The following is a 26,199-nucleotide window of genomic DNA, read 5'->3' as shown; positions in this document are numbered from 1 at the left end:
TTGGATATTTCAAACTTTTTTAACAAATCAAAAACTGAAAAATTGGGCGTGCAAAATTGTTCAGCCCCTTTACTTTCAGTGCAGCAAACTCTCTCCAGAAGTTCAGTGAGGATCTCTGAATGATCCAATGTTGACCTAAATGACTAATGATGATAAATACAATCCACCTGTGTGTAATCAAGTCTCCGTATAAATGCACCTGTACTGTGATAGTCTCAAAGGTCCGTCAAAAGCGCAGAGAGCATCATGAAGAACAAGGAACACACCAGGCAGGTCTGAGATACTGTTGTGAAGAAGTTTAAAGCCGGATTTGGATACAAAAATATTTCCCAAGCTTTAAACATCCCAAGGAGCACTGTGCAAGCGATAATATTGAAATGGAAGGAGTATCAGACCACTGCAAATCCACCAAGACCTTGCCGTCCCTCTAAACTTTCAGCTCATACAATGAGAAGACTGATCAGAGATGCAGCCAAGAGGCCCATGATCATTCTTGATGAACTGCAGAGATCTACAGCTGAGGTGGGAGACTCTGTCCATAGGACAACAATCAGTCGTATATTGCACAAATCTGGCCTTTATGGAAGAGTGGCAAGAAGAAAGCCATTTCTTAAAGATATCCATAAAAAGTGTCGTTTAAAGTTTGCCACAAGCCACCTGGGAGACACACCAAACATGTGGAAGAAGGTGCTCTGGTCAGATGAAACCAAAATTGAACTTTTTGGCAACAATGCAAAACGTTATGTTTGGCGTAAAAGCAACACAGCTGAACACACCATCCCCACTGTCAAACATGGTGGTGGCAGCATCATGGTTTGGGCCTGCTTTTCTTCAGCAGGGACATTGAAGATGGTTAAAATTGATGGGAAGATGGATGGAGCCAAATACAGGACCATTCTGGAAGAAAACCTGATGGAGTCTGCAAAAGACCTGAGACTGGGACTTGTCTTCCAACAAGACAATGATCCAAAACATAAAGCAAAATCTACAATGGAATGGTTCAAAAATAAACATATCCAGGTGTTAGAATGGCCAAGTCAAAGTCCAGACCTGAATCCAATCGAGAATCTGTGGAAAGAACTGAAAACTGCTGTTCACAAATGCTCTCCATCCAACCTCACTGAGCTCGAGCTGTTTTGCAAGGAGGAATGGGAAAAAAATTCAGTCTCTCGATGTGCAAAACTGATAGAGACATACCCCAAGCGACTTACAGCTGTAATCACAGCAAAAGGTGGCGCTACAAAGTTTTAACTTAAGGGGGCTGAATAATTTTGCACGCCCAATTTTTCAGTTTTTGATTTGTTAAAAAAGTTTGAAATATCCAATAAATGTCGTTCCACTTCATGATTGTGTCCCACTTGTTGTTGATTCTTCACAAAAAAAATACAGTTTTATATCTTTATGTTTGAAGCCTGAAATGTGGCAAAAGGTCGCAAAGTTCAAGGGGGCCGAATACTTTCGCAAGGCACTGTATGTATATCATTGTTGCAAAGTAGTGTCTCAAAGAAGAGGCATTGAGATGATGTGTTCTCAGTATTCTCCTGAGCCCACACTGCATAGTTGAAGTCCCTTCTGACCTATTTATAGTGCTGGCCCTTGCTACAATGTCATCTGTAACTCGAATCCATCTGTTTAGTCACAGCATGTTGAATGTCAGTTGCCAGAGAAAAGCAGAGAACTCGGCTCTGCGATTCCCCTTCACTCTGTCACTAGACAGCCCAATGGAGCCTTCTGCAGTCGAACCAATACCCACTGCGGTCAGCAGCCTCCTGGGTGTCCCAGGGCTTATCACCTGGGATGGGGATGAGGCGAACGACGCGGAGGTGATCGGTGGCATCAGGCCCAAGTCCTCTCCTCTCCCACGGAGAAGGAGCGCCAGTGATTTAAAGGACTGTGAGCTCGAGCTCACCCCATCCAGCTCTCGGAGAGTGTCCTTTGCGGACGCCCTCGGCCTAAACCTGGTGAAAGTGAAAGAGTTTGACTCGTGGGACATAACAATCCCGCTGAACTTCAATGCCATGGAGGGAGAGAAAGAGGTAGAGGAATACTACTTGTCCTCATTATACACTCCTTCACCATCCCAAGAAGCCATGGTCCTGAGAGTTCAGGAGCAGAAGCTAGAGCTGGAGAGCATTGAGTTATTCTACCAGACTACAATACTATGGGGGGTGGTCCGCGTTCTCAATGTCTCCTTTGATAAGATGGTGTACATCCGCACCTTGCTGGATGCCTGGGCCACGCACTTTGACCTGCTGGCAGAGTACATACCAGGGTCCAGCGATGGAGACACTGACTGCTTCTCATTCAAGCTCACCCTGGTGCCCCCCTTTGGGGAAAAGGGGGCCAGAGTGGACTTCTGTCTCCGGTACGAGACCCCTGTTGGAACTTTCTGGGCCAACAATAGTGACCAGAACTATGTGATGTTTTGTCACCAGAAAATCAAGGAGTCGAAAGAGAAACCAGAAAAAGACCAAAGCGGGCGCAGGAAAAGCACCCTGAAAGCCATCAGGTGAGGATGGTCAGATTAATCAACAGGTTTGTTTTGAGTGTCGATTGATGGAATTATTGAATGCTAGTACTTTTTTTAATCAAACTAATAGAGGGGTTATGTGTGGTCCAGTCTAGTGGTCCAGTAAAGTGACAGCTACACAATGCTTTCATATTGATATTGCCTCACCTTAACATACACCCTTTTTACTTCCTAAAGATAAATAAACTGACAGTTTATTATAAAATGATGATATTAGATTTGGACAATTGCTGTTGGGGTCTTTTTGCCCGAGCTTTCATTTCATTTATTTACAGTCATGACTTTCCCTGTGATGAAAACTGGTCGTCAACCAATGCTGAATCTTCAGGTAATCATCGTTCATTGTACTAAAACATTCAAAAGTCAAATGACTCAGATGTACAGCGGATAAAACCAATTAGATGAAGTCATTAACTAAAACCAATTGCAATAAATCCTGAACTAATGTAAATTATTCCTCTCTAGACGTACACAACCGTGGAGGGAAGATGGCTAGTATGAACACTTCTGAGTCTCAGTCAGGAGCACTCCAAGATGATCGTCAGAAATTAATGGTGAGTAATACCTGTGGAATTTGGATTTCAGAACATCTAATGATGTCATTTATCTAGTGTTTTCTTACAACATAAGCCTTGTGATACATAGATTTACATAACTTTTTCAAATGGGCCTTTGCAGGGCTTGTAAAGGACACTGGGTCTCGATGAGACTCCTTATTAAAATAAAGGTCTGATTAAAACAAATATATATATATGAACGGATGAACGGATGATCTCTGCATGTGTGGTTCCCATCGTGAAAAATGGAGGTGGTGTGGGGGTGCCTTGCTGGTGACAATGTTGGTAATTTTATTTAGAATTCAAAGCACACTTAACTAGCATGACTACTACAGCATTCTGCAGTGATACGCCTTCCAATCTGGTTTGCGCTTAGCAGGACTATCATTTGTTTTCAACAGGACAATGACCCAACACACTGACAGGCTGTGTAAGGGCTATTTGAACAAGAAGGAGAGTGATGGAGTGCTGCATCAGATGATCCGGTCTCCACAACCCAATTGAGATGGTTTGGGAGGAGTTGGACCACGGAGTGAAGGAAAAGCAGCCAACAAGTGCACAGCATATGTGGGAACCCCTTCAAGGCTGTTGGAAAAGCATTCCAGGTGAAGCTGGTTGAGAGAATGCCAAGAGTGTGCAAAGTTGTCATTAAGGTAAAGGGTGGAAATTCCACAAATGAACTTTTAACAAGGCACACCTGTTAATTGAAATGAATTTCAGGTGACCACCTCGTGAAGCTGGTTGAGAGAATGCCAAGAGTGTGCAAAGCTGTCATCAAGGCAAAGGGTGGCAACTTTGAAAAATCTCACATTTTAAATCTATTTTGATTTGTTTAACACTTTTTTTGGTTACTACATGATTCCATGTGTGTTATTTCATAGTTTTGATGTCTTCACTATTATTCTACAATGTAGAAAATAGTACAAATAAAGAAAAACCCTTGAATGAGTAGGTGTGTCCAAACTTTTGACTGGTACTGTATGGATATAAAAAAAACAAGAATAGTGATTTTCTTGTTATTGTGGCCTTCAAGGAGGGTTTAATTTAGTTTAATTAAGGGTTTAAAGAGGGTTTATTTTAGTTTAATTAAGGGTTTAAAGAGGGTTTAATTTAGTTTAATTAAGGGTTTAAAGAGGGTTTAATTGAGTTACTTTTGAAATATACAGTAAATAGCATGGTCAAATGCTATGGTTAGGCTTAAACATTTTGGGGTGACCTCTGAAACAAGAGTGTGAACCCTGTTGCTCTTTCTCAATATGTCACGTGATCACTGCTGTCTGAGCACTTAGGGTCATTACTTTAACATTCTGTCCTAGTTGCATCTTTGACACTTGAGGATATACAGGTTGTGTCCCCCTGAAAGAGTTAAATGCCAAGTATTTATAAATGTTGCTTTACAGGAGCTAAGAGGGGTCTTACATGGTCACATGAGTGACTGAGCTATACATTGCATTGGTAACACACTCTCTTTTAAATATTTATCAGTCTCTTGTGAGTCGAGACAAACAAACACATTATAATGTTACTGGCCAGAGGCCAGTGCTCATGTGAGATTTTGTTCAGGGGCCAAGATTAAATGTACATAAATATGTTTTGGCTTAATCATGAGCAATATTTAATCTGAACGTGCCTCTCTAGATATCATCCTCACCAAACAAGCCTAACCATTGAGGAGGCATTGTGTGGGAAAGATGAACTGAATCTATCCTTCTTGTTGTTTGACAGGTTGAGAGCAGCCGGAACTCCAGCAGAAGAAACCGACGAAAGGCAGCACGATTGGCGAAGGTGCGGGACTACTTCACCCAGAGAGAGGATGAGACCCAAGAGAAAGAGAAGGGAGCAGTGGAACCATCACAGATCCCACAGGAAAAGCTTTCAAATAGGCCTGAGGTACAACCACTGCCACCACAGGGCAGGAAAGGGTTTGGGCTGCAGGCAACAGATTCTCTGTCTACGTGCAAACTGTCTCCTGGTATCCCAGACAGCACGTCTTGGCAGGAGTCAGTGAAACCTGAGAAAATAGACCCAACGTTCCGATCAGCCCCATCAGAGCTGAGAGGGAAACAGGCCTCACTGATCCCCAGCAGCAAGTCAGATTCAACTGATCAACCTGTTGCTGTGAGCCAAAATGGTGATACGTCTGTTTTCAGTGTGGAGGGAAGGGCTCTGATGCAGATGGAAACGGAGAAGGGTGGATCTGCCATCAGCACAGACATAACACATTCAGATAACATTGTCAGGTTGGAGAACAGCACAGCAGGCCCAGTCCCAGGCAGCCAGACCAATAGCTTTATGTTTGGTAATGTTGTGGCCCCACCATACTGTCAGGGGTTTGGTAGAGTGGAGAGTGGGAGTCCGAGCTTCACCCATAGAGGGAATCGAACAAGTGGTCAATTGCATGAATGGGATTCAACAGCCTACACAGCCCAGAGTTACCCATCCACAGAGGAAGTAGAAACTCACTCCTGTGTTTCAGCTGATACTCGTGGAACACCTGATGACAAGCCTGTAGATCAACAGGGGTCTCTTAAATCAAACCCAGAACACTTCAGCTCTGGATTAAGTACAGAAAGAGAGTCTGAACCTAAACTTCTGTCAGAAGAGGCAGGAGGTCTTCTCAGGACTCACACTGCCCTGAACACTGCTGCTGCTCTCAGGGCACAAATCCTCAATGTGAACTCAGGCCTCCAGGGGTCTGAGGAGAACATTCTGCCTCCTCAGACCCAGATGCACCAGGACAGTAAGCTTTTACAAACACAAACCCCATTACCAAACACAACACCTTTACAAACTCCAGTGGACACAACACTTTCACAAACACAAACTCTGATAGACGCGACACAAGGCAGTTTCCTACAGTCACAAACTGAAATGGGGTCAAAGCATGTCTCTGCTGAGATGACTCTGCAGGGGGCCAGTTGTGGATATGAGAGACCTAATGAGTCAGATGAAATGGAGAACCCTCTCACAGATGAATGGTCAACAAGCCCATTCACAGAAATAGTAGACACACCTATAGCCATGCTAGAGCCTGTGGATGCTGACCTGAAAGTTCACACTTCAGAGACCGAGGAAAAGATCACCACTGTGCACCAAAACTTTGCTGTGCCCCGTACGGACACACTGGAGGAAGAAACCAGTGGGACAGCATTGAAAGATGATTCCATTGTCATTAAGGAATGGACATCATTGGAGAAATTAATGATGAGAAAACAAACAGATCAAGTGAAGGATGAACTATCATTTGAAGTGTCAAACATTTTATGCAATGAAGAAAACCGGCATTCTATTGACAACAAGGATTATGATGATGTAGATGGAGAGATGTCAAACTATGTGAGGTATGATTATGATAAAGACACTGACAAGGGCTCAAAGTTCAAAGAAGAAGATATTCATAAGGAAGTTGAACTGGTAATGATGAACAGTAAGAAGTATTTAGTTCCTACAAAGAAGGAGATAGACACAAGTAATGGACAACCATTTCTAAAGAAAGATCGAATAGTAAAAGACTGGGAGGGGACTGTGGAAGAGGAAGACACGATGGGGGAATATGTGGAGGGGGACGAATGGGAAATAGAAGAAGATGAGATAGTTGTGGAAGAGGAGATGGTGGTTGGGACAAAGAAGTTGGAGGAGACAGGGGAGGTGGAGGAAACAGAGGAGGAAGTGGAAAAGGAGAAAGAAGAAATTATGATACGGGAAAAGATAGAAGGAATGGTGAAGGATGGAGCGAAGGTGGTGAAGGGAGAGGAGGAAATGGAGAAAGAAATGGAGAAGGTGGTAGTTGAAGAAGAGATGGAGGATTTAGAGGAGGAGGATGTTAAGTGGATAGAGTGGGAGGAAGATGAGATTGTAGAGGGAGAGGAGGATATTGTAGAGGAAGAGAAGGAGGAGGAAGAGATTGTAGAGGAAGAAACTGCAGATGTAGAAGTAAAGGAAATTGTAGTAGATGATCAAAATGAGTTGGTAGACGAGTTTAGCATGAACATGGACAATATGAATGAGGGTGAGGGTGGTAAGAGCACAAATGTAAAGGTCACAGAAAAATCTAGCCCAGTAGATAATACATTAATGACAAATGAAGTGTCAAATCCTTGCCACAAAGAAACTATCAATGACGTAAGGCTGGACACCAAGCATCCTCGAGATGAAGAAATGGAATCTATCAATGGAGAATGGGAGACCTGCATTCAATCGGATAAATCTGTCAGTGGGAAAGAGGGTGAAGGGGAGGGCGAGGAGGACCATGCATCTACAGAGTCTCTGTCAGAGGATGAGATAGAATTGTACATGCGCAGTCTAAGGGCAGTGCAGAAGCTACGAAACAAGGACTTGGCCTTGAGTCTTGGGAAACGGCCCTCCATAAGCAGAAGAGGCAGCAAACCGTCCATGATGTCCATCAGAGAGTCTGTGGATGAGGAGCACCCGAGCAACCAGGAAGATCAGCCAGACACAGAGACAGTGGAGCATCAGCCTACAGGTACACTGCCCCTAGTGGAAGGAGGGCAGGATAGCACCAGGAGCAATATAATGTGGTGGGGAGAATCATTTTCTTGGCATAATCCCTCAAAAACACTGTTATACACCACCCTGTTTGTAGTGTTCTTTTTTGCTGCATACCATTAGGACTTTCTGGTCTGTTTTAGACAGGCTGGTTTGTCAGGGGGAGAAACAGCCAATGATAATAAATAATACAACAGGTTGAGACCTGTGAAAATATATTTCAGTGTCTATAAAAGTGCACGACAATTAAGTTTCATTATTTGTCATTATGCCTCATCTCTAAATATAGCCTCTAAATAGATGTTAAACAATATAATTTAAGAAGCATGTGCAGTGGCTGATAGAGAAAACAGATCTGGCAATAAGAATAGACTATAGATAGTCTTGACCATTTGGGACCCGTTGGCAATTTCGCTCAGGACAGGTTATAGCCAAGACTCAATCAATATTTTGTTTTGTCTTATTTATTGATATGGATATAGCCTCTGCGTGATGGGATTGTGTAACGTAAATGGTTTTAACAAGCCTTCTTACAGAGTGGAATTCATTAATACAACAGTCAAAAGGCCTAATATAAGGCCGACAGTCTGTGCTCCCAAATACAGGAAAAAGTGTGATTCATTAGTTTACATGATCACTACAGTAGCCCCACGCGGCTATACAAATGTATTATGCAATAATATGGCCATTAAATAACACACAACAGCATGGCATATTCAGATAGTGGAATAAGCCTAAATCATATTTACTTTCTATTTTGCAGCTCAGGCGGTTTTCCAGACAAGGCTCTTCTGTGTCTTTATAGTATCATTCTCAAACAAGTCATTTTCTGAAGCCCAAGCCTATAGTATGCCATCTACTGATATAACGTCATTATCGAATTGCGTTCTAAAACAAGCTCTAGACATTTATTTTGGAAATGAAACCGGAAGCTGCAAAGCATTTCTAACGTCTGGGCTAGAGTTCCTTGATTGACTAGTTAACTTCGACTAGCTACGTTCGGTTCGGTTCATGTCCTTTGCAGATGCCACATTCCTGACAAAGGTTTGTACACATAAAAAAGATCTGTAACCGAGTAAAGGGAGAGGTAATGTAAGAATTGATAGAATTCATTGTCGTAACATAGGGTTTGTACATTTACAGATCTAATTGAACAGTTACGTTCCATGTGAAAATATATTTCAGTGTCTAAAGTCCACAATTAAGTTTCATTATTTGTCATTATGCCTCATCTGAGACTACATGTAGATGACACAAATGACAAAAGGTAACCATTTTTGGTAAAATGATGTGGGTAAAAAGTAGAATATAAATGTTGACAGCAAATAAAGACTTTGAATTCAGTATATTCCTCGTTCTATCCAGATTTGATCAAAGTAAATGTATATATTTTTTAACATTCTTATTAAAATTATATTAACAGGTGAGTGTGTTTTATAATTAACTTATGAGGGTCAGTTAGTTTAAGGCAGACCCTTCAATAGAGCACACAATATTATTTATCCAATATAATGTTTTGTGACGTTTCTACATATTGGCCATACTACGGTTGCATCTTGTACAGTACGCTGTTTGTTTGAGCACAAATTAGTTCAAAGCCCTGTGTTCAAATAACTGTTCTTGTCTATTAATGTTCTGTATTATGTCATGCTTCATGTTTTACGTGAACCCCAGGAAGAGTAATGGGGATCCTTATAAAATACAGAATACCCAGTTACAAGGCTGTGGACCATTGCTTGGTGTGGTTACTGTTAACTTTTATTGCATTATTTTATTTGGTGTAAATGAAGCTGATTTTAGATGTATTTTGTACCAATGCCTCCAGATTTATAATAGCCATGTACAGTATGTTAAATATGGTTAACAAAAATTTTATATGAATCTCTTTTTCTGATAATATACTACAGTCAAACGGTCATTTCCTACAATCTTTCAACAAATAAAGCAAAAATAAAACCTAACATACTATAATTGACCACTATGCATACATACACTTGAGACACAGGGTAGCCTAGTGGTTAGAGCGTTGGACTAATGACTGGAAGGTTGCAAGTTCAAATCCCCGAGCTGACAAGGTACAAATCTGGTCGTTCTGCCACTGAACAGGCAGTTAACCCACTGTTCCTAGGCCGTCATTGAAAATAATTATTTCTTCTTAACTGACTTGCCTAGTTAAATAAAGGTAAAATAAAACATTTAGAACACATCTGAACATTTCCCACAATGTGACTTATACTGTATGCAGAACTGTTATGATGAAGCAGGGGCAGACTGGGACCATAAATCGGCCCAGGTATTTCTGACACTGTCCCACCAGGGTCACATGCCGGTTCATGTGAAATGGGACAGCAGCCCCTTAGCCAAATAATGATAAATCTGCACCAGTGGAGGCTGTCAAGGACTACCTACTGGGCACAAACTGGTTGAATCAATGTTGTTTCCACGTGATTTCAATGAAATTACATTGGACCATTGTGGAATATTCTTTGAATTGACATCTGTGCTCAGTGGGTAGTTGGCGTTGTATTTAAGCAGAAGTTTAAGTCTCTAATATCCCAGTGGTGATTTGCTCTCATCCAGGCTTTTTAAGGCTTTGTAATGACACATATCTTTCCTGTACTCTGGTACCTTCTTTAAATACTGTATTGCGCCTACTAAAATCTGTCAATCTGCCATTGAGCAAGGCAAGCCGTCAATAACGGCTGATTCCTGGCCGTGGCCCCACTCTCCAAGGGTGTCTCCAGGGGAGTGGGATATGCAAAAATCACATTTTCATTTCACACCACACACTTGTACAGGTTACAGACTTGTACGTGTGTGAAAAATGACAAATATAAGCACCCTTATTTGACCTTTGACCTGTAGAGGCCCCCAACTCCCCTGTATGAGGTTTACTCTTGGTAAATATACAGATTGGTATGGTTAAACATTTGAGAAGTTATGAAAGGGATGCATACCTCACAGTAAGATTACAACGCTATCATGTGTCAATGTTAATGAACGGTTTATAGGGAAAACAGAAAGTCTTAAAACCATAGTCCACTCCTTACTCCCATCAGCTTTAGACAGCATTGTCTTGAGATTCAAACTGTGCATATTTGTTTTTCTGGTGTGTCAATATGTCTGTCTTGGCTGTGGTCGGATAAGATATAGACTCAGGTGCCTGGTTCTTATCTGTTGAAATGTTTGTCCTTCCCTTTAACAATATGAATAAATTGACAGCAAAAAAACATTATTTCACACTGTTCACCCCTTTGTGGTTTCTGACTGCATTCACATAATCAATATTTTCTCACTGAACTAACAGTAACATACACTGACTGTACAAAACATGCTCTTTCCATGACAGACTGACCAGATGAATCCAGGTGAAAGCTATGATCCCTTATTGATTTCACTTGTTAAATCCACTTCAATCAGTGTAGATGAAGAGGAGTAGACAGGTTAAAGAATAGTGTTTAAGCCTTGAGACATGGATTGTGTGCCATTCAGAGGGTGAATGGGCAAGACAAAAGATTTAAGTGCCTTTGAACGGGGTATGGTAGTAGGTGCTAGGCACATCGGTTTGAGTGTGTCAAGAACTGCAACGCTGCTGGGTTTCTCCACTCTAAACAGTTTCCGTTGTTTATCAAGAATGGTCCACTACCCAAAGGACATCCAGCCAACTTAACACAACTGTGGGGGTGTTTTCACATATAGTCCTCTTTGAAATAATCAATCTCAGTCCTCTTTAAAGTGAACTCTGGGGTAAAAATAAAGCTAAAGAACTGGGTTGTCTTTGTATTCACACTAACCTTGCCTTGGAATGAGGACTCAACTCTTTGGGCAGTTCACTTCACCTTTTAAAAAATCTGAGACCTCTTTGCATTCACATTGCTATGTTTATAAAGGAACCAAGAATTGTTCTAACATTCACTCAATGCACTCTGGGTAAAAGTACAGGACAAGCCCTTCCATCAGAATGTGTTAATCGGAAAGTTAGATATATCCATGTACATTTTGGAAGCGAATAGATTGCATTTAGGTAAAAGATTAGACATAATAATTGTAATCAGAAGATAATATTAACATGTAAATATTATTGGTAACAGATTAAATACCAGTAGAATAAATGCAGGATAAATAATGCTGTAGGCCAATTGAAAATGTTCACCAAATCTAGGCTACTGCCCCTTTAAGAGCTAGAATGGATTTTGTACCCTATGTTGTGATTTTCATCAAATATGTTGTCTTCTCACACTATTCACCCACACAATCGAATAAACCGTTTATGATGCTCTCAGCATATAGATCTACATATTGCAAATGAATAATATGAACATTGAGTCAGTATAAAACTCTACACATATTTTGGAATGCCTGTACATTCTGACCATCGCATTCAATATCCAAAAATAGCAAGGTTTTTTCTGCAAACCTGCACATCATCATCTTCTCTCCAATGTGAAGGGGATTTAGGGCAGGGGAAACAGCATTGCAGTCTAGTGTGTGGTGAGGGGAAAATAACCGGACCACAGAATTCAAGCAAACCGAACACAGACCATCTCTCGAGAAGTGAACCGCACTGAGTTTACAAAATTTGGTTGAAAGGGACCAAGTGTGAAAACTATGGAGCCAGATAGCTACCAGAAGGTTGAACGTATCTATCATTTGTGTTTTCTTACGATCCTTAGATAAATTGTTAGGATCATAAGAAAAGCCATGTGTTAAACATGGAACATAATTGTTAAATTAGATCTGTAAATGTACAAACCCTATGTTGGGACAAAGAATTCTATAAATTCTTACATTACGTCTCCCTTTACTCGGTTACAGATCTTTTTTATCTGTACAAACCTTTGTCAGGAATGTGGCATGTGCAAAGGACATGAACCAAATGCAGATAGTCAAAGTTAACTAGTCAATCAAGGAACTCTAGCCCAGACGTTAGAAATGCTTTGCAGCTTCCGGTTTCATTTCCAAAATAAATGTCTAGAGCTTGTTTTAGAACGCAATTCGATAATGACGTTATATCAGTAGATGGCATACTATAGGCTTGGGCTTCAGAAAATGACTTGTTTGAGAATGATACTATAAAGACACAGAAGAGCCTTGTCTGGAAAACCGCCTGAGCTGCAAAATAGAAAGTAAACATGATTTAGGCTTATTCCACTATCTGAATATGCCATGAACTATGAAAGTGATAGGCTAAAGACTGACTGAACGAAGGATGAATTAAATGTTCAAATATGTTGGAATGATGAGTTCCACGCGTCATGCATGCTTTGATCTTCATTTGGCTAGTAGGTAAATAGGCCTACATTAGGGGATAATGACTATGGCTGCCTGCCTCCAGAAGGGGATCTTCTGAGGCCGAGGGGTGCTTTTCCAAAGACGCATTGGTGCGGTATGGAGATCACAAGCTCTTTAACTTGGCAGCAGTGTCGCGATGGCAGGAATAGCCTATACGGAGACTACCTAAGACCACCGCAACAGAGTTATTGTAAAGTGTGGGAATAAGCTTATGCCAGACTTAGCCTACGTTTAACCTCTCCATTGTTCATTTTAAAGTCCATATGTTCATGACCTGATTCATATAAATCATGTCAAATTATTTTAACTTCATATGATTTATTTATTATATTTAACCTTTATTTAACCAGGTAGGCTAGTTGAGAACAAGTTCTCATTTGCAACTGCGACCTGGCCAAGATAAAGCAAAGCAGTTTGACACATACAACAGAGTTACACATGGAATAAACAAAACATACAGTCAATAATACAGTAGAAAAAGTATATATACAGCATGTGCAAATGAGGTGAGATAAGGGAGGTAAAGGCAACAAAAAAAAAAGGCCATGGTGGCAAAGTAAATACAATATAGCAAGTAAAACACTGGAATAGTAGATTTGCAGTGGAAGAATGTGCAAGGTAGAGATAGAAATAATGAGGTGCAAAGGAGCAAAATAAAAATATACAGTAGGGGGAGAGGTAGTTGTTTGGGCTAAATTATAGATGGGCTATGTACAGGTGCAGTAATCTGTGGGCTGCTCTGACAGCTGGTGCTTAAAGCTAGTGAGGGAGATAAGTGTTTCCAGTTTCAGAGATTTTTGTAGTTTGTTCCAGTCATTGGCAGCAGAGAACTGGAAGGAGAGGCAGCCAAAGAAATAATTGGTTTTGGGGGTGACCAGAGAGATATACCTGCTGGAGCGCGTGCTACAGGTGGGTGCTGCTATGGTGACCAGTGAGCTGAGATAAGGCGGGGCTTTACCTAGCAGGGTTTTGTAGATGACCTGGAGCCAGTGGGTTTGGTGACGAGTATGAAGCGAGGGCCAATCAACAAGAGTGTACAGGTCGCAGTATATGGGGCTTTGGTGACAAAACGGATGGCACTTTGATAGACTGCATCCAGTTTGTTTGGATAAGAGAGGTAAGGCAATAAATAGGCCATAGTGGTGAAGTACTTACAATATAGCAATTAAACACTGGAATGGTAGATGTGCAGAAGATGAATGTGCAAGTAGAGATACTGGGGTGCAAAGGAGCAAGATAAATAAATACAGTATGGGGATGAGGTAGTTGGAAGGGCTATTTACAGATGGGCTACATACAGATGCAGTGATCTGTGAGCTGCTCTGACAACTGGTGCTTAAAGCTAGTGAGGGAGATTTGAGTCTCCAGCTTAAGTGATTTTTGTAGTTTGTTCCAGTCATTGGCAGCAGAGAACTGGAAGGCGGCCAAAGGATAAATTGGCTTTGGGGGTGACCAGTAAGATATACCTGCTGGAGCGTGTGCTACGAGTGGGTGCTGCTATGGTGACCAGTGAGCTGAGATAAGGCGGGGCTTTACCTAGCAGAGACTCGTAGATGACCTGGAGCCAGTGGGTTTGGCGATGAGTAGGAAGCGAGGACCAGCCAACGAGAGCATACAAGTCGCAGTGGTGGGTAGTATGTCAGAGGGGTGTGTCAGGTCTGTCCCTATTCACTATATAGTGCACTACTTTTGACCAGAGCCATATGTCGGCCCTGGTCAAAAGTAGTGCACTATTTAGGGACTAGCATGCCATTTCGGACACAGCCTCAGTCTGACCCAGATTCGAGAAGTATAAGCACTCAGCATAATGTATTAGTTATTTCTAGGAAAGAATGCTAGTTAATATTCGCCCACGGATTTGAAGGAGAATTTACAGCCCCTCTTAAAACTGATGTTATAATTAAGATCACTTTATTTGTCAAATGCACACACGGTCTAACCAAAAACTTCCACTTTAATCCCAACTTTTTCGAAAGAACCACATACAGTCGTGGCCAAAAGTTTTGAGAATGACACAAATATTAATTTTCACAATGTCTGCTGCCTCAGTTTGTATGATGGCAATTTGCATATACTCCAGAATGTTATGAAGAGTGATCAGATGAATTGCAAAGTCCCTCTTGCCATGCAAATGAACTGAATCGCCCCAAAAACATTCACTGCATTTCAGCCCTGCCACAAAAGGACCAGCTGACATCATGTCAGTGATTCTCTCATTAACACAGGTGTGAGTGTTGACGAGGACAAGGCTGGAGGACAAGGCTGGAGATCACTCAGTCATGCTGATTGAGTTCGAATAACAAACTGGAAGCTTCAAAAGGAGGTTGGTGCTTGGAATCATTGTTCTTCCTCTGTCAACCATGGTTACCTGCAAGGAAAAACGTGCAGTCATCATTGCGTCACACAAAAAGGGCTTCACAGGCAAGGATATTGCTGCCAGTAAGATTGCACCTAAATCAACCATTTATTGGACCATCAAGAACTTCAAGGAGAGAGGTTCAATTGTTGTGAAGAAGGCTTCAGGGCGCCCAAGAAAGTCCAGTAAGCAGCAGGACCGTGTCCTAAAGTTGATTCAGCTGCGGGATCGGGGTAAAGTCATTTTCTCTGATGAATCCCCTTTCCAATTGTTTGGGGCATCCGGAAAAGCTTGTCTGGAGAAGACAAGGTGAGCGCTACCATCAGTCCTGTGTCATGCCAACAGTAAAGCATCCTGTGACCATTCATGTGTGGGGTTGCTTCTCAGCCAAGAGAGTGGGCTCACTCACAATTTTGCCTAAGAACACAGCCATGAATAAAGAATGGTACCAACACATCCTCCAAGAGCAACTTCTCCCAACCACCCAGGAACAGTTTGGTGACGAACAATGCTTTTTCCAGCATGATGAAGCACCTTGCCATAAGTTGGCTCGGGGAACAAAACATCAATATTTTAGGTCCATGGCCAGGTTACTCCCCAGACCTTAATCCCATTGAGAACTTGTGGTCAATCCTCAAGAGGTGGGTGGACAAACAAAAACCCATCAATTCTGACAAACTCCAAGCATTGATTATACAAGAATGGGCTGCCATCAGTCAGGATGTGGCCCAGAAGTTAATAGACAGCATACCAGGGTGGATTGCAGAGGTCTTGAAAAAGAAGGGTCAACACTGCAATGTAATTGTCAATAAGTCTTTGACACTTATGAAATGCTTGTAATTATACTTCAGTATTCCATAGTAACATTTACCAAAAATACATAAAGACACTGAAGCAGCAAACTTTGTGGAAATTAATATGTGTCATTCTCAAAATGTTTGGCCACGACTGTATATATACAAATTGGAGAGGTTGGCGCACGGGGCTGCCACACTGGGCTCCCTGTGGACCAGTTGTCGTTCCTTGCTCAAGGGCACAACGGCAGGCAATGGCATCTACTATGATTTGATACCAGCAACCCTCCGTTTGCCAGCTCTCCACCAGATTTTTCCGACCAGACCCAGAATTGTGGAATTGTTAAGATATTACTGCCCTATCAGAACTAGAAGCACAAGCGTTTTGCTACACTCACATTAACATCTGCTAACCATGTGTGTGACCAATACAATTTGATTTGAACTGGCAACCCACCAGCTGCTGGCTAACTTCTAACAATTAGGATATTGCCTTCCTTTTTTTCACCTGGCCTAGGGCTTGAACCAGAGGTACCACAGAACAATGAAACAGATATTTCACCAGATGTATAAATGTGAAAATCCGCTTGGTGTTTCCCCTCACTACCAAATATAGTAGTGAGAGGAAGCCCAGTGGCTGGCAGTGGGAAAACATGGAGGGAGATGGTTTTTAACTTCTGGAAATTTTCTCAGCAATTAAACATTTGATCTCAGTACAGTTTTCTGTTCCCAAAACTACAATCGGTTATGAACAGAGTAAACTACTTTTTTGTAGACTTTAACCTTTGCCACAGTTGTAAAACAAATCTGGTGTTGTTTAGAAGGGATGGAAAGGCGAATTGCGTTATTGCACACGTGAACTTCAAAGAGTAAGCATAAATATGCAGATGTATGCTAGAACGGGCTAATTGGATCTCGCTAGCTCGTGCGCTAGAAACCTCAAGGCACCCACAACTGGCTCATGTGAAATACAATGCCGACGTCAATAATCATCGCTAGCGATACGGCTTTCGTAACACATGGCCTTTATCGCTCATCAACGAAAAAGATAAAACAATATATTAACTTAATGCATCTGTTTTGAGTGTCATGATCAAGGGCTACTAAAGGCTAGCCTTACTATAGAGTACTACTACAAAATGATACATCCACATTTACACATATTTTGTTATGACCAACCTACATTGAAAAAAGCTATCACCACTAAAGTCAAAATCAATATTATTATTTTCTTTTTAGACATTCATAACATAACACGTGAATGTGGGCGTCTTCTTCGACGAGGTACATTGATGGCGATTGATATCCAATATTTGTTGCATTACCGCCACCAACCACACTGAAGTATAAATGCATTCATTATACGTTGTACTCATCTGTTCCTACACCAGGCCAACAGACAGATGGCGCTGCTCAATGACGTGCACAATACGCACAAGAAGGCGTTTCTGTTTAATTTCATGCTCTCGGATTGGTCATCGTTTGTGTCCAGAGAACGCAGCCGGGGTCCGCGTTGTGTACACGTCCTCACTGAAGTGATTCCTCGTGCTCTTGCCGCCTCCCGCGTGGCCTGAAAGAAATAAACTTCTAGCTAGTTTACCAATCATTCCATAATTTAGCTAGGATTCTCGGAGAAATGTCTAAAATAGAGTTGTTGGGATTGATTTTCAACAAGGGATTTAGAGCGGTTCCTGAGTTGTTTAGAGCCGTTGAGAAAACTATAACAAAGTACCAGGGAAAACATTCCCTATCGAAAGAGGAGAACGCCCGTCTACAGAAACTGCTTGATATCCTCCTGAAACCGGAGATAAAGTTACATAGAACAGGTTTGTTACGCGTTGCATCGCAACGTTTTTTTCTAAACATTTAATTTGGCAATGTTGTTGGTGTGGTCAACCTGGTGAAAGTTGATTGCATTTGTTTTGGAACCGGGCTGGCTCCCGGGCATGACCTACATGAAGCTAGCCGCATTCAAAATAAAACGTCCCTCATTGACAGTATTATTTTTTTAACTAGGCAAATCAAACAGTGAAATCATGGACTATAAGGCTAAACAAGGTTGGAATGTAACGAATTCAACTAAATACAATAATCAGTTAATAGAAAATAAATCAATAAATCAGTTAATTGCACTGTGGATGTATTAGACTAACATTTTATTGGGAGCATACTTATATCACAATACAGCCTTACCTATGGATTGTGGATTCATAAAATGGGTACCATACTACTCAGCGACACCTACAGAACATAACTGTTTAGCGTTTAAACAAATAAACAAAAAAATATCCTCACTGTCATCTGCGGTTTATTTTCAGCAAACTTCACGTGTAAATATTTGTATGAGCATTAGATTAAACAACAGACAAATTGAACAAGTTCCACAGACATGTGACTAACAGAAATGGAATAATGTGTCTGAACAAAGGGTGAGGGGGAGGGGGGGGGGTCAAAATCAAAAGTAACAGTCAGTATCTGGTGTGGCCAGCAGCCGCATAAAGTACTGCAGTGCATCTCCTCCTCATGGACTGCACCCCACTCTTCCACCAAGGCACCTGCAAGTTCCCGGACATTTCTGGGGGGGTGGCCCTAGCCCTCACCCTCTGATCCAACAGGTCCCAGACGTGCTCAATGGGATTGAGATCCGGGCTGGCCAATGCAGAACACTGACATTCCTGTCATGCAGGAAATCACGCACAGAACGAGCAGCATGGCTGGTGACATTGTCATGTGGAGGGTCATGTCAGGATGAGCCTGCAGGAAGGGTACCACATGAGGGAGGAGGATGTCTTCCCTGTAACGCACAGCGTTGAGATTGCAGGCAATGACAAGCTCAGTCCAATGATGCTGTAACACACTGCCTCAGACTATGACGGACCCTCCACCTCCAAATCGATCCCCCTCCAGAGTATAGGCCTCGGTGTAACACTCATTCCTTCGACGATAAACGCAAATCTGACCATCACACCTGGTGAGACAAAACCGCGACTCATCAGTGAAGAGCATTTTTTGCCAGTCCTGTCTGGTCCAGCAACGGTGGGTTTGTGGCCATAGGCGAAGTTGTTGCCAGTGATGTCTGGTGAGGACCTGCCTTACAACAGGCCTACAAGCCCTCAGTCCAGCCTCTCTCCGCCTGTTGCGGACAGTCTAAGCACTGATGGAGGGATTGTGCATTCCTGGTGTAACTCTGGCAGTTGCCGTACCTGTCCCACAGGTGTGTTGTTCGGATGTACCGATCCTGTGCAGGTGTTACGTGGTCTGCCCCTGCGAGGACGATCAGCTGTCCGTCCTGTCTCCCTGTAGCGCTGTCTTAGGCGTCTCACAATATAAACGTTGCAATTTATTGCCCTGGGCACATCTGCAGTCCTCATGCCATCTTGCAGCATGCCTAAGGCACATTCACGCAGATGAGCAGGGACCCTGGGCATCTTTCTTGGTGTTTTTCAGAGTCAGTAGAAAGGCCTCTTTAGTGTTCTCTTAAGTTTTCATAACTGTGACCTTAATTGCCTACTGTCTGTAAGCTGTTAGTGTCTTACCGACCGACCGTTCCACAGGTGCATGTTCATTAATTGTTTATGGTTCATTGAACAAGCATGGGAAACAGTGTTTAAACCCTTTACAATGAACATCTGTGAAGTTATTTGGATTTTTACGAATTATCTTTGAGACAGGGTCCTGAAAATGGGACGGTTCCTTTTTTATCAGCATCATAGCTCATATTGCAGGACTTTGAAACCACTGAAATTAGCAACATTTAAGCTTACCTGTCAATCTACTATGAGTATTAGACATTCACATTGCACTGTACAGACTTATGTATAGATTAATTGATTCACAATATTCCAAACATGTTCAGTATTATTTAGTCAATATGACATGATTCCAATATTTCTATAAATGTATCACTTTCAATTAGTAACTTTTTATTTTGAAGGTGTACTGCAAATTCCACTATTTTGGCTTATCCTTATTGTGGCTAGCTTCACATATGTCAGGGCGTGAGCCAGGTGCCCTGTTCAAAGCAAAGGGCCAGGGTCTTGGTCTAGGGGCGGCAAGGTAGCCTAACCAGAAGGTTGCAAGTTCAAACCCCTGAGCTGACAAGGTACAAATGTCCTTCTGTCCCTGAACAGGCAGTTCTTTTCTAGGCCGTCACTGTTCCTAGGCCGTCTTTGAAAATAAGAATTTGTTCTTAACTGACTTGCCTAGTTAAATAAAGGTAAATAAAAGAATCACGGTTTCAACTGCTCATACAGATATACTTCGGTACTGCAGCTTAACTGACCCCGTCCTAGAAAGACAATTTCCATAGACTGCCATATAGAGAAGTCAAATTTGAAAGTTACTAATAAGACAGTCATCATCATTGTACACTAATCATCGTCGCTCAAGCTGGGTTTTTTTAAAACTCCGATATGAACATTTTATATTCATCTCAGTCTACCATGTTTTTGGATGATATGATATTGTCGCTGCTCCCTGTGCACACTAACGCTCAGTTTGCATATAATGTTGGTCCATATAAACCATAGAGAATGAGAGAAGACTCTTCTGGCCAAATGGCTATATTAGTATGGGCAGCGCCATTGTAGGCTTCCACCATTTTAATGTCATCAACTGGGTAGGACTTCCAACTTCATTGGCTGATCCCTCCTTGTGACCCTGTTGGAGGGATCAGCCAATTATGAAGAAAATAGTCTCAATGGCGCTACCCTTGCTGTCACAAATGCTATAATGGCCCAGGTACAAAGATGAGTCCTCTAGTTCTATGGTATAAACCCAACGCAATAGAAGTCCATGAATAGGCTATGCAAACGTGAGTAGATTACCTTGAATAGGGAGACCCGCCAGGTGCCCAAATTGAAGAGCTATGTTGCGCAGTTGAGTCGATTGGAGACAAATGGATTCAGTTCAGTCCTTGAAAAATAGGGGTTGGGTTGTAGAGAATTGAAAGACCATGAATGTAATGAGAAATCTTAGGTGCAGTATAGCCCCTCCCCCTTAAACGATTGTCATACCTCAGTATATACAGTACCTGTTCTCATTATACCTTAGAGGTTAAGGCCACGGCGAAGTCGGCTCAAAACAAATGTTAAGCAGTTCAGAGTAATGAGTAAGATTGTTTTCATGTGCAAAAGTGATTACTTTGAATAAAAATGACTTGTATATATGTTGCACCATGCTGCCTTGTTGACAACAACCAAGCAGCACAGGTTACTGTTCCACTTGAGAAGGCCACTCCTCTCTCTCCGCTTTTGCGTGTTCACATCATAGACCGGTGCTCTGCGGCTCAGCATAATCCAATCCACCCCATATCTATCTGCAGACTGCAGTTACTACAATGAACACCCGACAAGAAACGCCCATTAGCATTCCGTCATTGCATGCTACGCCCCTTGCCATTTGAAGCTGCTTGTAAAAGTACTGTGGGTGACAATTATCCACGCTATGTGGAAAGTTTAGCTTCGGCTTCACATTAAAGGCTGGGCGCTATTTAAAGAGTTGTGTTTTGATGTGCGAGCAAGAAATAACCTGTAATATTGGTCACCATCTGGATGTCAGTGGCAATCTGCTAACGTTACTGCCTTCGGGAATGGCGACGAGCCTGTGCGAATGACCAGTGCACACCTGTGTTGTATCGAAGTGGCTGCCGACCTGCGGTGCTTCCCAATGGACAGCTGTATAAAATCAAACGTTGTCACATGCGCCGAAAACAACAAGTGTAGACTTAACCGTGAAATGCTTATTTACAAGCCCTTAACCAACAGTGCAGTTCAAGAAGAAAATATTTACCAAGTAGACTAAAAAAAGTCCTAATTAAAAGTAACACAATACGAATAACGTGGCTATATACAGGGGGCACCGGTACGGGGGTACAGGCTAGATGAGGTAATCTGTACATGTAGGTGGGGGCTAAGTGACTATGAATAGGTAACAAACAGCAAGTAGCAGCAGTGTACAAAAGGGGGGGGGGGGTCAGTCAATGTAAATTGCCCGGTGGTGATTTTATGAAATGTTCAGCAGTCTTATTTATGGCTTGGGGGTAGAAGCTGTTAAGAAGCCTTTGTCCTAGACTTAGCACTCCAGTCCCGCTTGCTGTGCAGAGAAAAGTCTATAACTTGGGTGACTGGAGTCTGACAATTTTCTGGGCTTTCCTCTGGACACCGCCTATTCTATAGATCCTAGATGGCAGGAAGCTTGGCCCCAGTGATGTACTGGGCCATTCGCACTACCCTCTGTAGTGCCTTACGGGCAGATGCCTAGCAGGTGCCATACCAGGCGGTGATGCAACCGGTCAGGATGCTCTCGATGGTGCAGCTATAGAACCTTTTCAGGGCCTGGGGACCCATGCCAAATCTTTTCAGTCTCTTGAGGGGGAATAGGTTTTGTCGTGCCCTCTTCACGGCGGTCTTGGTATGTTTGGACCATGATAGTTCGTTGGTGATATGGACACCAAGGAACTTGAAACTCCCGACGCGCTCCACAACAGCCCCGTCGATGTTAATGGGGGCCTGTTAGGCCCGCCTTTTTCTGTAGTCCACAATCAGCTCCTTAGTCTTGCTCACATTGAGGGAGAGGTTGTTGTCCTGGCACCACACTGACAGTTCTGACTACCTCCCTATTTGCCATCATCGTTGTCGGTGATCAGGCCTACCACTGTTGTGTCGTCAGCAAATGATGATGTTGGAGTCGTGTTTGGCCACAAAGTTGTGGGTGAACAGGGATTACAGGAGGGGCCCCAGTGTTAAGGATCAGTGTGGCAGACGTGTTGTTGCCTACCCTTACCACCTGGGGGGGGCGACCCGTCAGGAAGTCCAGGATCCAGTTGCAGAGGGAGGTGTTTAGTCCCAGAGTCCTTAGCTCAGTGATGAGCTTCGTGGGAACTATGGTGTTGAATGCTGAGCTGTAGTCAATGAACAGCATTCTCTCATAGGTGTTCCATTTGTCCAGGTGAGAAAGGGCGGTGTCGATTGAGATTGCGTCATCTGTGGATCTTTTGGGGCGGTATGCGAATTGGAGTGTGTCTGGGGTGTCCGGGAGGATGCCTTTGTGAGCCATGACCAGCCTTTTACAGCTCTTCATGGCTACCAACGTGACGTGAGTGCCACAGGGCAGTAATCATTTAGGCAGGTTACCTTCGCTTCCTTGGGCACAGGGACTATGGTAGTCTGCTTGAAACATGTAGGTATTACAGACTCGGTCAGGGAGAGGTTGAAAATGTCAGTAAAGACACTTGACAGTTGGTCCACACATGCTTTGAGCACACATCCTGATAATCCATCTGGCCCCGCGGCTTTGTGAATGTTGACCTGTTTAAAAGGTTTTGTTCACATCGGTTACCGAGAGCGTTATCACACAATCATCCAGAACAGCTGATGCTCTTGTGCATGCTACCGTGTTGCTTGCCTCGAAGCGAGCATAAAAGGCATTAAGCTCGTCTGGTAGGCTCGTGTCACTGGGCAGTTCGCGTCTGGGTTCCCCTTTTGTAGTCTGTAATAGTTTTCAAGCCCTGTCACATCCGACGAGCGTCAGAGCAAGATTCAATCTTAATCCTGTATTGACGCTTTGATTATTTGGTGTCACCTGTCACCGGCAGAAGTTACAAGTGGCCAAATGTTTTCCGCCATGATTGTGTTCAAGTGCTTTTGAAGTCGGGAACAATTTAACCAAAAAGATTTTAGCTAGCTAGGTAACGTTGCTAATAATATAATTAGCTAAGTTGCTTAACATTGGCAATATGGTCAAACTAGCTACATTATCCACATTGATACGTTTGACAATTACAATGTCATCTTTTGGTTGAAAAGGTGTTAGGCCAGAGATCACGACTCTTAAGAACCTTTTCCCCCCACACGTGAAATTTCCCAATTGTAACTCCAAACTTCCACTAGCATGTCAACGCCCCATAGGTCTCTGTAAATCTTCTTGGAATAGCTAGTACAGTTCCATGAGCACACACAGAATCATATATTAAAGAAAACATGTCATATGTAAAAATGTCCACATAAAGCTCTACATGTGCATTCTAATGACAACATTGTTGTTCAACACTTATGGAACTAGGACTATTCCCAGGTTTACTGAGACCCCCGTCTCTCATGTCAATGTTGGAGTTCTAGCTAATCCATCCTTTCTCCTTCCCTTCAGACTTCCAACAGCTCAACGTCTCTGAAGAGGAGGTTCCCCCTGAGCAGCAGCACTGTGAGCAGGAGTGGAGCCCCAGTCTGGGACCGGAGGACACAGAGCCCACACAGATTAAAGAGGAACAGGAGAAACTCTGGACCAGCCAGGGGAAAGAGGAACAGGAGGAATGTCAAGAGCTGGAGTATAATAAAGACTCTGTGTTCACTCCTCCCTGTGTGAAAAGTGACTATGATCAGTACCCAACTCGGTCCTCACATCTTAACAAAACCCAAAGTAAGGAATGCAAAAATGGAGACTCGTCCACTGAACAGATAAAAACAGAGTCTCAAGAAGAGAACTCTTCAGAACCAGCCAGTGACTCTCAGGCCCTCTCTGTAGTAAATCCAGGCTGTTCTGCAGCTCAGGGTGATGACGATGAAAGTGTTCATAGGAAGGAGAGCGCAAAACCATTGTCTGCTTTAAAGACGCACATATCAAAGAGGCGGACAGAAAAAGGACAAAGCCCTGCTGGTCCTCGTTGCAAGGTGTGTGGAAGGCCTTGTCAGTCCTTTGGAGCTTTATTGATACATTTGAAAAGTCACAGAAAAGATAATGAACAAATTTGTGGTGTTTGTGGAAAAAGCTGTCAATCCCTAAAATGTGTGATGGATCACATATTACAAACTCACAGAACTAGGTTTTGTGATGTTTGTGGTAAAAGTTTTGATGCTACTAAGGATCTGGAAAAGCATATGAGGACCCACACAGGGGAAAAACCATATCCCTGTAATGACTGTGCTAAATATTTTTCCACTATTGCAAATCTGAATTTGCATATGAAGACGGTCCACACAGGGGAGAAATCACACTGCTGCCATGAATGTGGCAAATGTTATGCTCAGAGCGGAAATCTGAATGCGCATATGAGAATCCACACTGGAGAGAAACCATATCACTGTAATGATTGTGGCAAAACATTCCGCCTTGGCAATTCCCTTAAAATGCATATAAGGACTCATACAAGGGAGAAACCATATCGCTGCCAGGATTGTGGCAGTTCATTTGCTAGGATGGAGCACCTAAAAAATCATAGCAGGATTCACACAGGGGAGAAACCATATAGCTGTCCTGAATGTGGCAAATGCTTCCCTCAGAATGGTAATCTAAAATTGCACATGAGAATTCACACAGGGGAGAAATCACATCAGTGTCAAATTTGTAACAAATGTTTCACTTATAGCCATACTCTAACAATGCATATGAGAGTTCACACCAATGACAAACCGTTTCACTGCCAGGAGTGTGACTTATGTTTCAGTCAGAGTTCCAACTTGAATCGGCACATGAAGAGACACAGAGGGGAGAAATCACACCACTGTCATGTTTGTGGCAAATCTTTCTCCACAGGTTATCAGTTGAATGTGCATTTGAGAATTCACACAGGAGAAAAACCACATGTGTGTCCTACATGTCCAAAATGCTTCAGCGACAGAGGGGCATTAAATAGTCATCAGAAAATACACACTGAGAAGAAGCCATATTGCTACGATTGTCTTAAATGCTTCAGATCAAAGCAACGCCTGAGAGAACACAGAGAGAGAATGCACAAAAACATGACTGTGCCCTGTGTAGGGGAAGGTGATTCGACAGAAGATTGAGAGGCACATTCAGTTTTCTTGGGTGGACAAAAATGACTGAATTAACGCTTGAACTATGAGAACGTTGCCAGGCTAACTGGCCTGCTACACCGGACAAGGAACATTTGCACAGCGTGATACATGCCTATTCATTTAAATGAAAATCAGGCGTAAGCGCGCTGGCTTTGCAAGAGGAGTCCTTGCTCATTTGACACAAAGGACATTTGAACTGCAGAATTGTATCGGTAATTAACTTAGTGTGTTGTTGATGAGCTTTGTCTAGTAAGCATAAAGTTATGTCCGGCTTCAATCCGATCTAAAGTACATTTCAGATTAAATTGATGTATGTAAAATAAAAATAAATAAAATTAAGCACAGTGCATTGATCTGTGTCTGGGGAATTTTA

At 42.6% G+C, this 26,199-nt stretch overlaps 2 protein-coding genes across 2 annotated transcripts; both read left to right on the top strand.

The window, feature by feature from the left end:
• The first annotated feature begins 1,578 nt into the window (after window positions 1-1,578).
• Window positions 1,579-10,818, top strand: LOC110521347. Its single transcript, XM_021598847.2, has 4 exons — window positions 1,579-2,509; window positions 2,806-2,858; window positions 2,996-3,084; window positions 4,813-10,818. Exons 1-4 carry the CDS (start codon window positions 1,605-1,607, stop codon window positions 7,714-7,716), a joined length of 3,951 nt encoding a protein of 1,316 aa, XP_021454522.2. The 5' UTR covers window positions 1,579-1,604; the 3' UTR covers window positions 7,717-10,818.
• A 6,721-nt stretch (window positions 10,819-17,539) lies between these two features.
• Window positions 17,540-26,199, top strand: LOC110521346 (gastrula zinc finger protein XlCGF57.1). Its single transcript, XM_021598846.2, has 2 exons — window positions 17,540-17,861; window positions 24,181-26,199. The coding sequence occupies exons 1-2, from the start codon at window positions 17,672-17,674 to the stop codon at window positions 25,812-25,814; spliced, it is 1,824 nt and encodes a 607-aa protein (XP_021454521.2). The 5' UTR covers window positions 17,540-17,671; the 3' UTR covers window positions 25,815-26,199.

Source organism: Oncorhynchus mykiss, chromosome 30, assembly GCF_013265735.2.
Source record: "Oncorhynchus mykiss isolate Arlee chromosome 30, USDA_OmykA_1.1, whole genome shotgun sequence".
NCBI lineage: Eukaryota > Metazoa > Chordata > Actinopteri > Salmoniformes > Salmonidae > Oncorhynchus > Oncorhynchus mykiss.
Note: the sequence above shows the minus strand (reverse complement) of the source record. Positions and strands in the feature narration are given on the sequence as shown.

Coding starts and splice junctions, on each gene's coding strand:
- LOC110521347 (XM_021598847.2), top strand. CDS start 1,605: ATGTCATCTGTAACTCGAATCCATCTGTTTAGTCACAGCATGTTGAAT. Junction 2,510..2,805: donor AGCACCCTGAAAGCCATCAG/GTGAGGATGGTC, acceptor ATTTATTTACAG/TCATGACTTTCCCTGTGATG. Junction 3,085..4,812: donor ATGATCGTCAGAAATTAATG/GTGAGTAATACC, acceptor GTTGTTTGACAG/GTTGAGAGCAGCCGGAACTC.
- LOC110521346 (XM_021598846.2), top strand. CDS start 17,672: ATGTCTAAAATAGAGTTGTTGGGATTGATTTTCAACAAGGGATTTAGA. Junction 17,862..24,180: donor GATAAAGTTACATAGAACAG/GTTTGTTACGCG, acceptor CCTTCCCTTCAG/ACTTCCAACAGCTCAACGTC.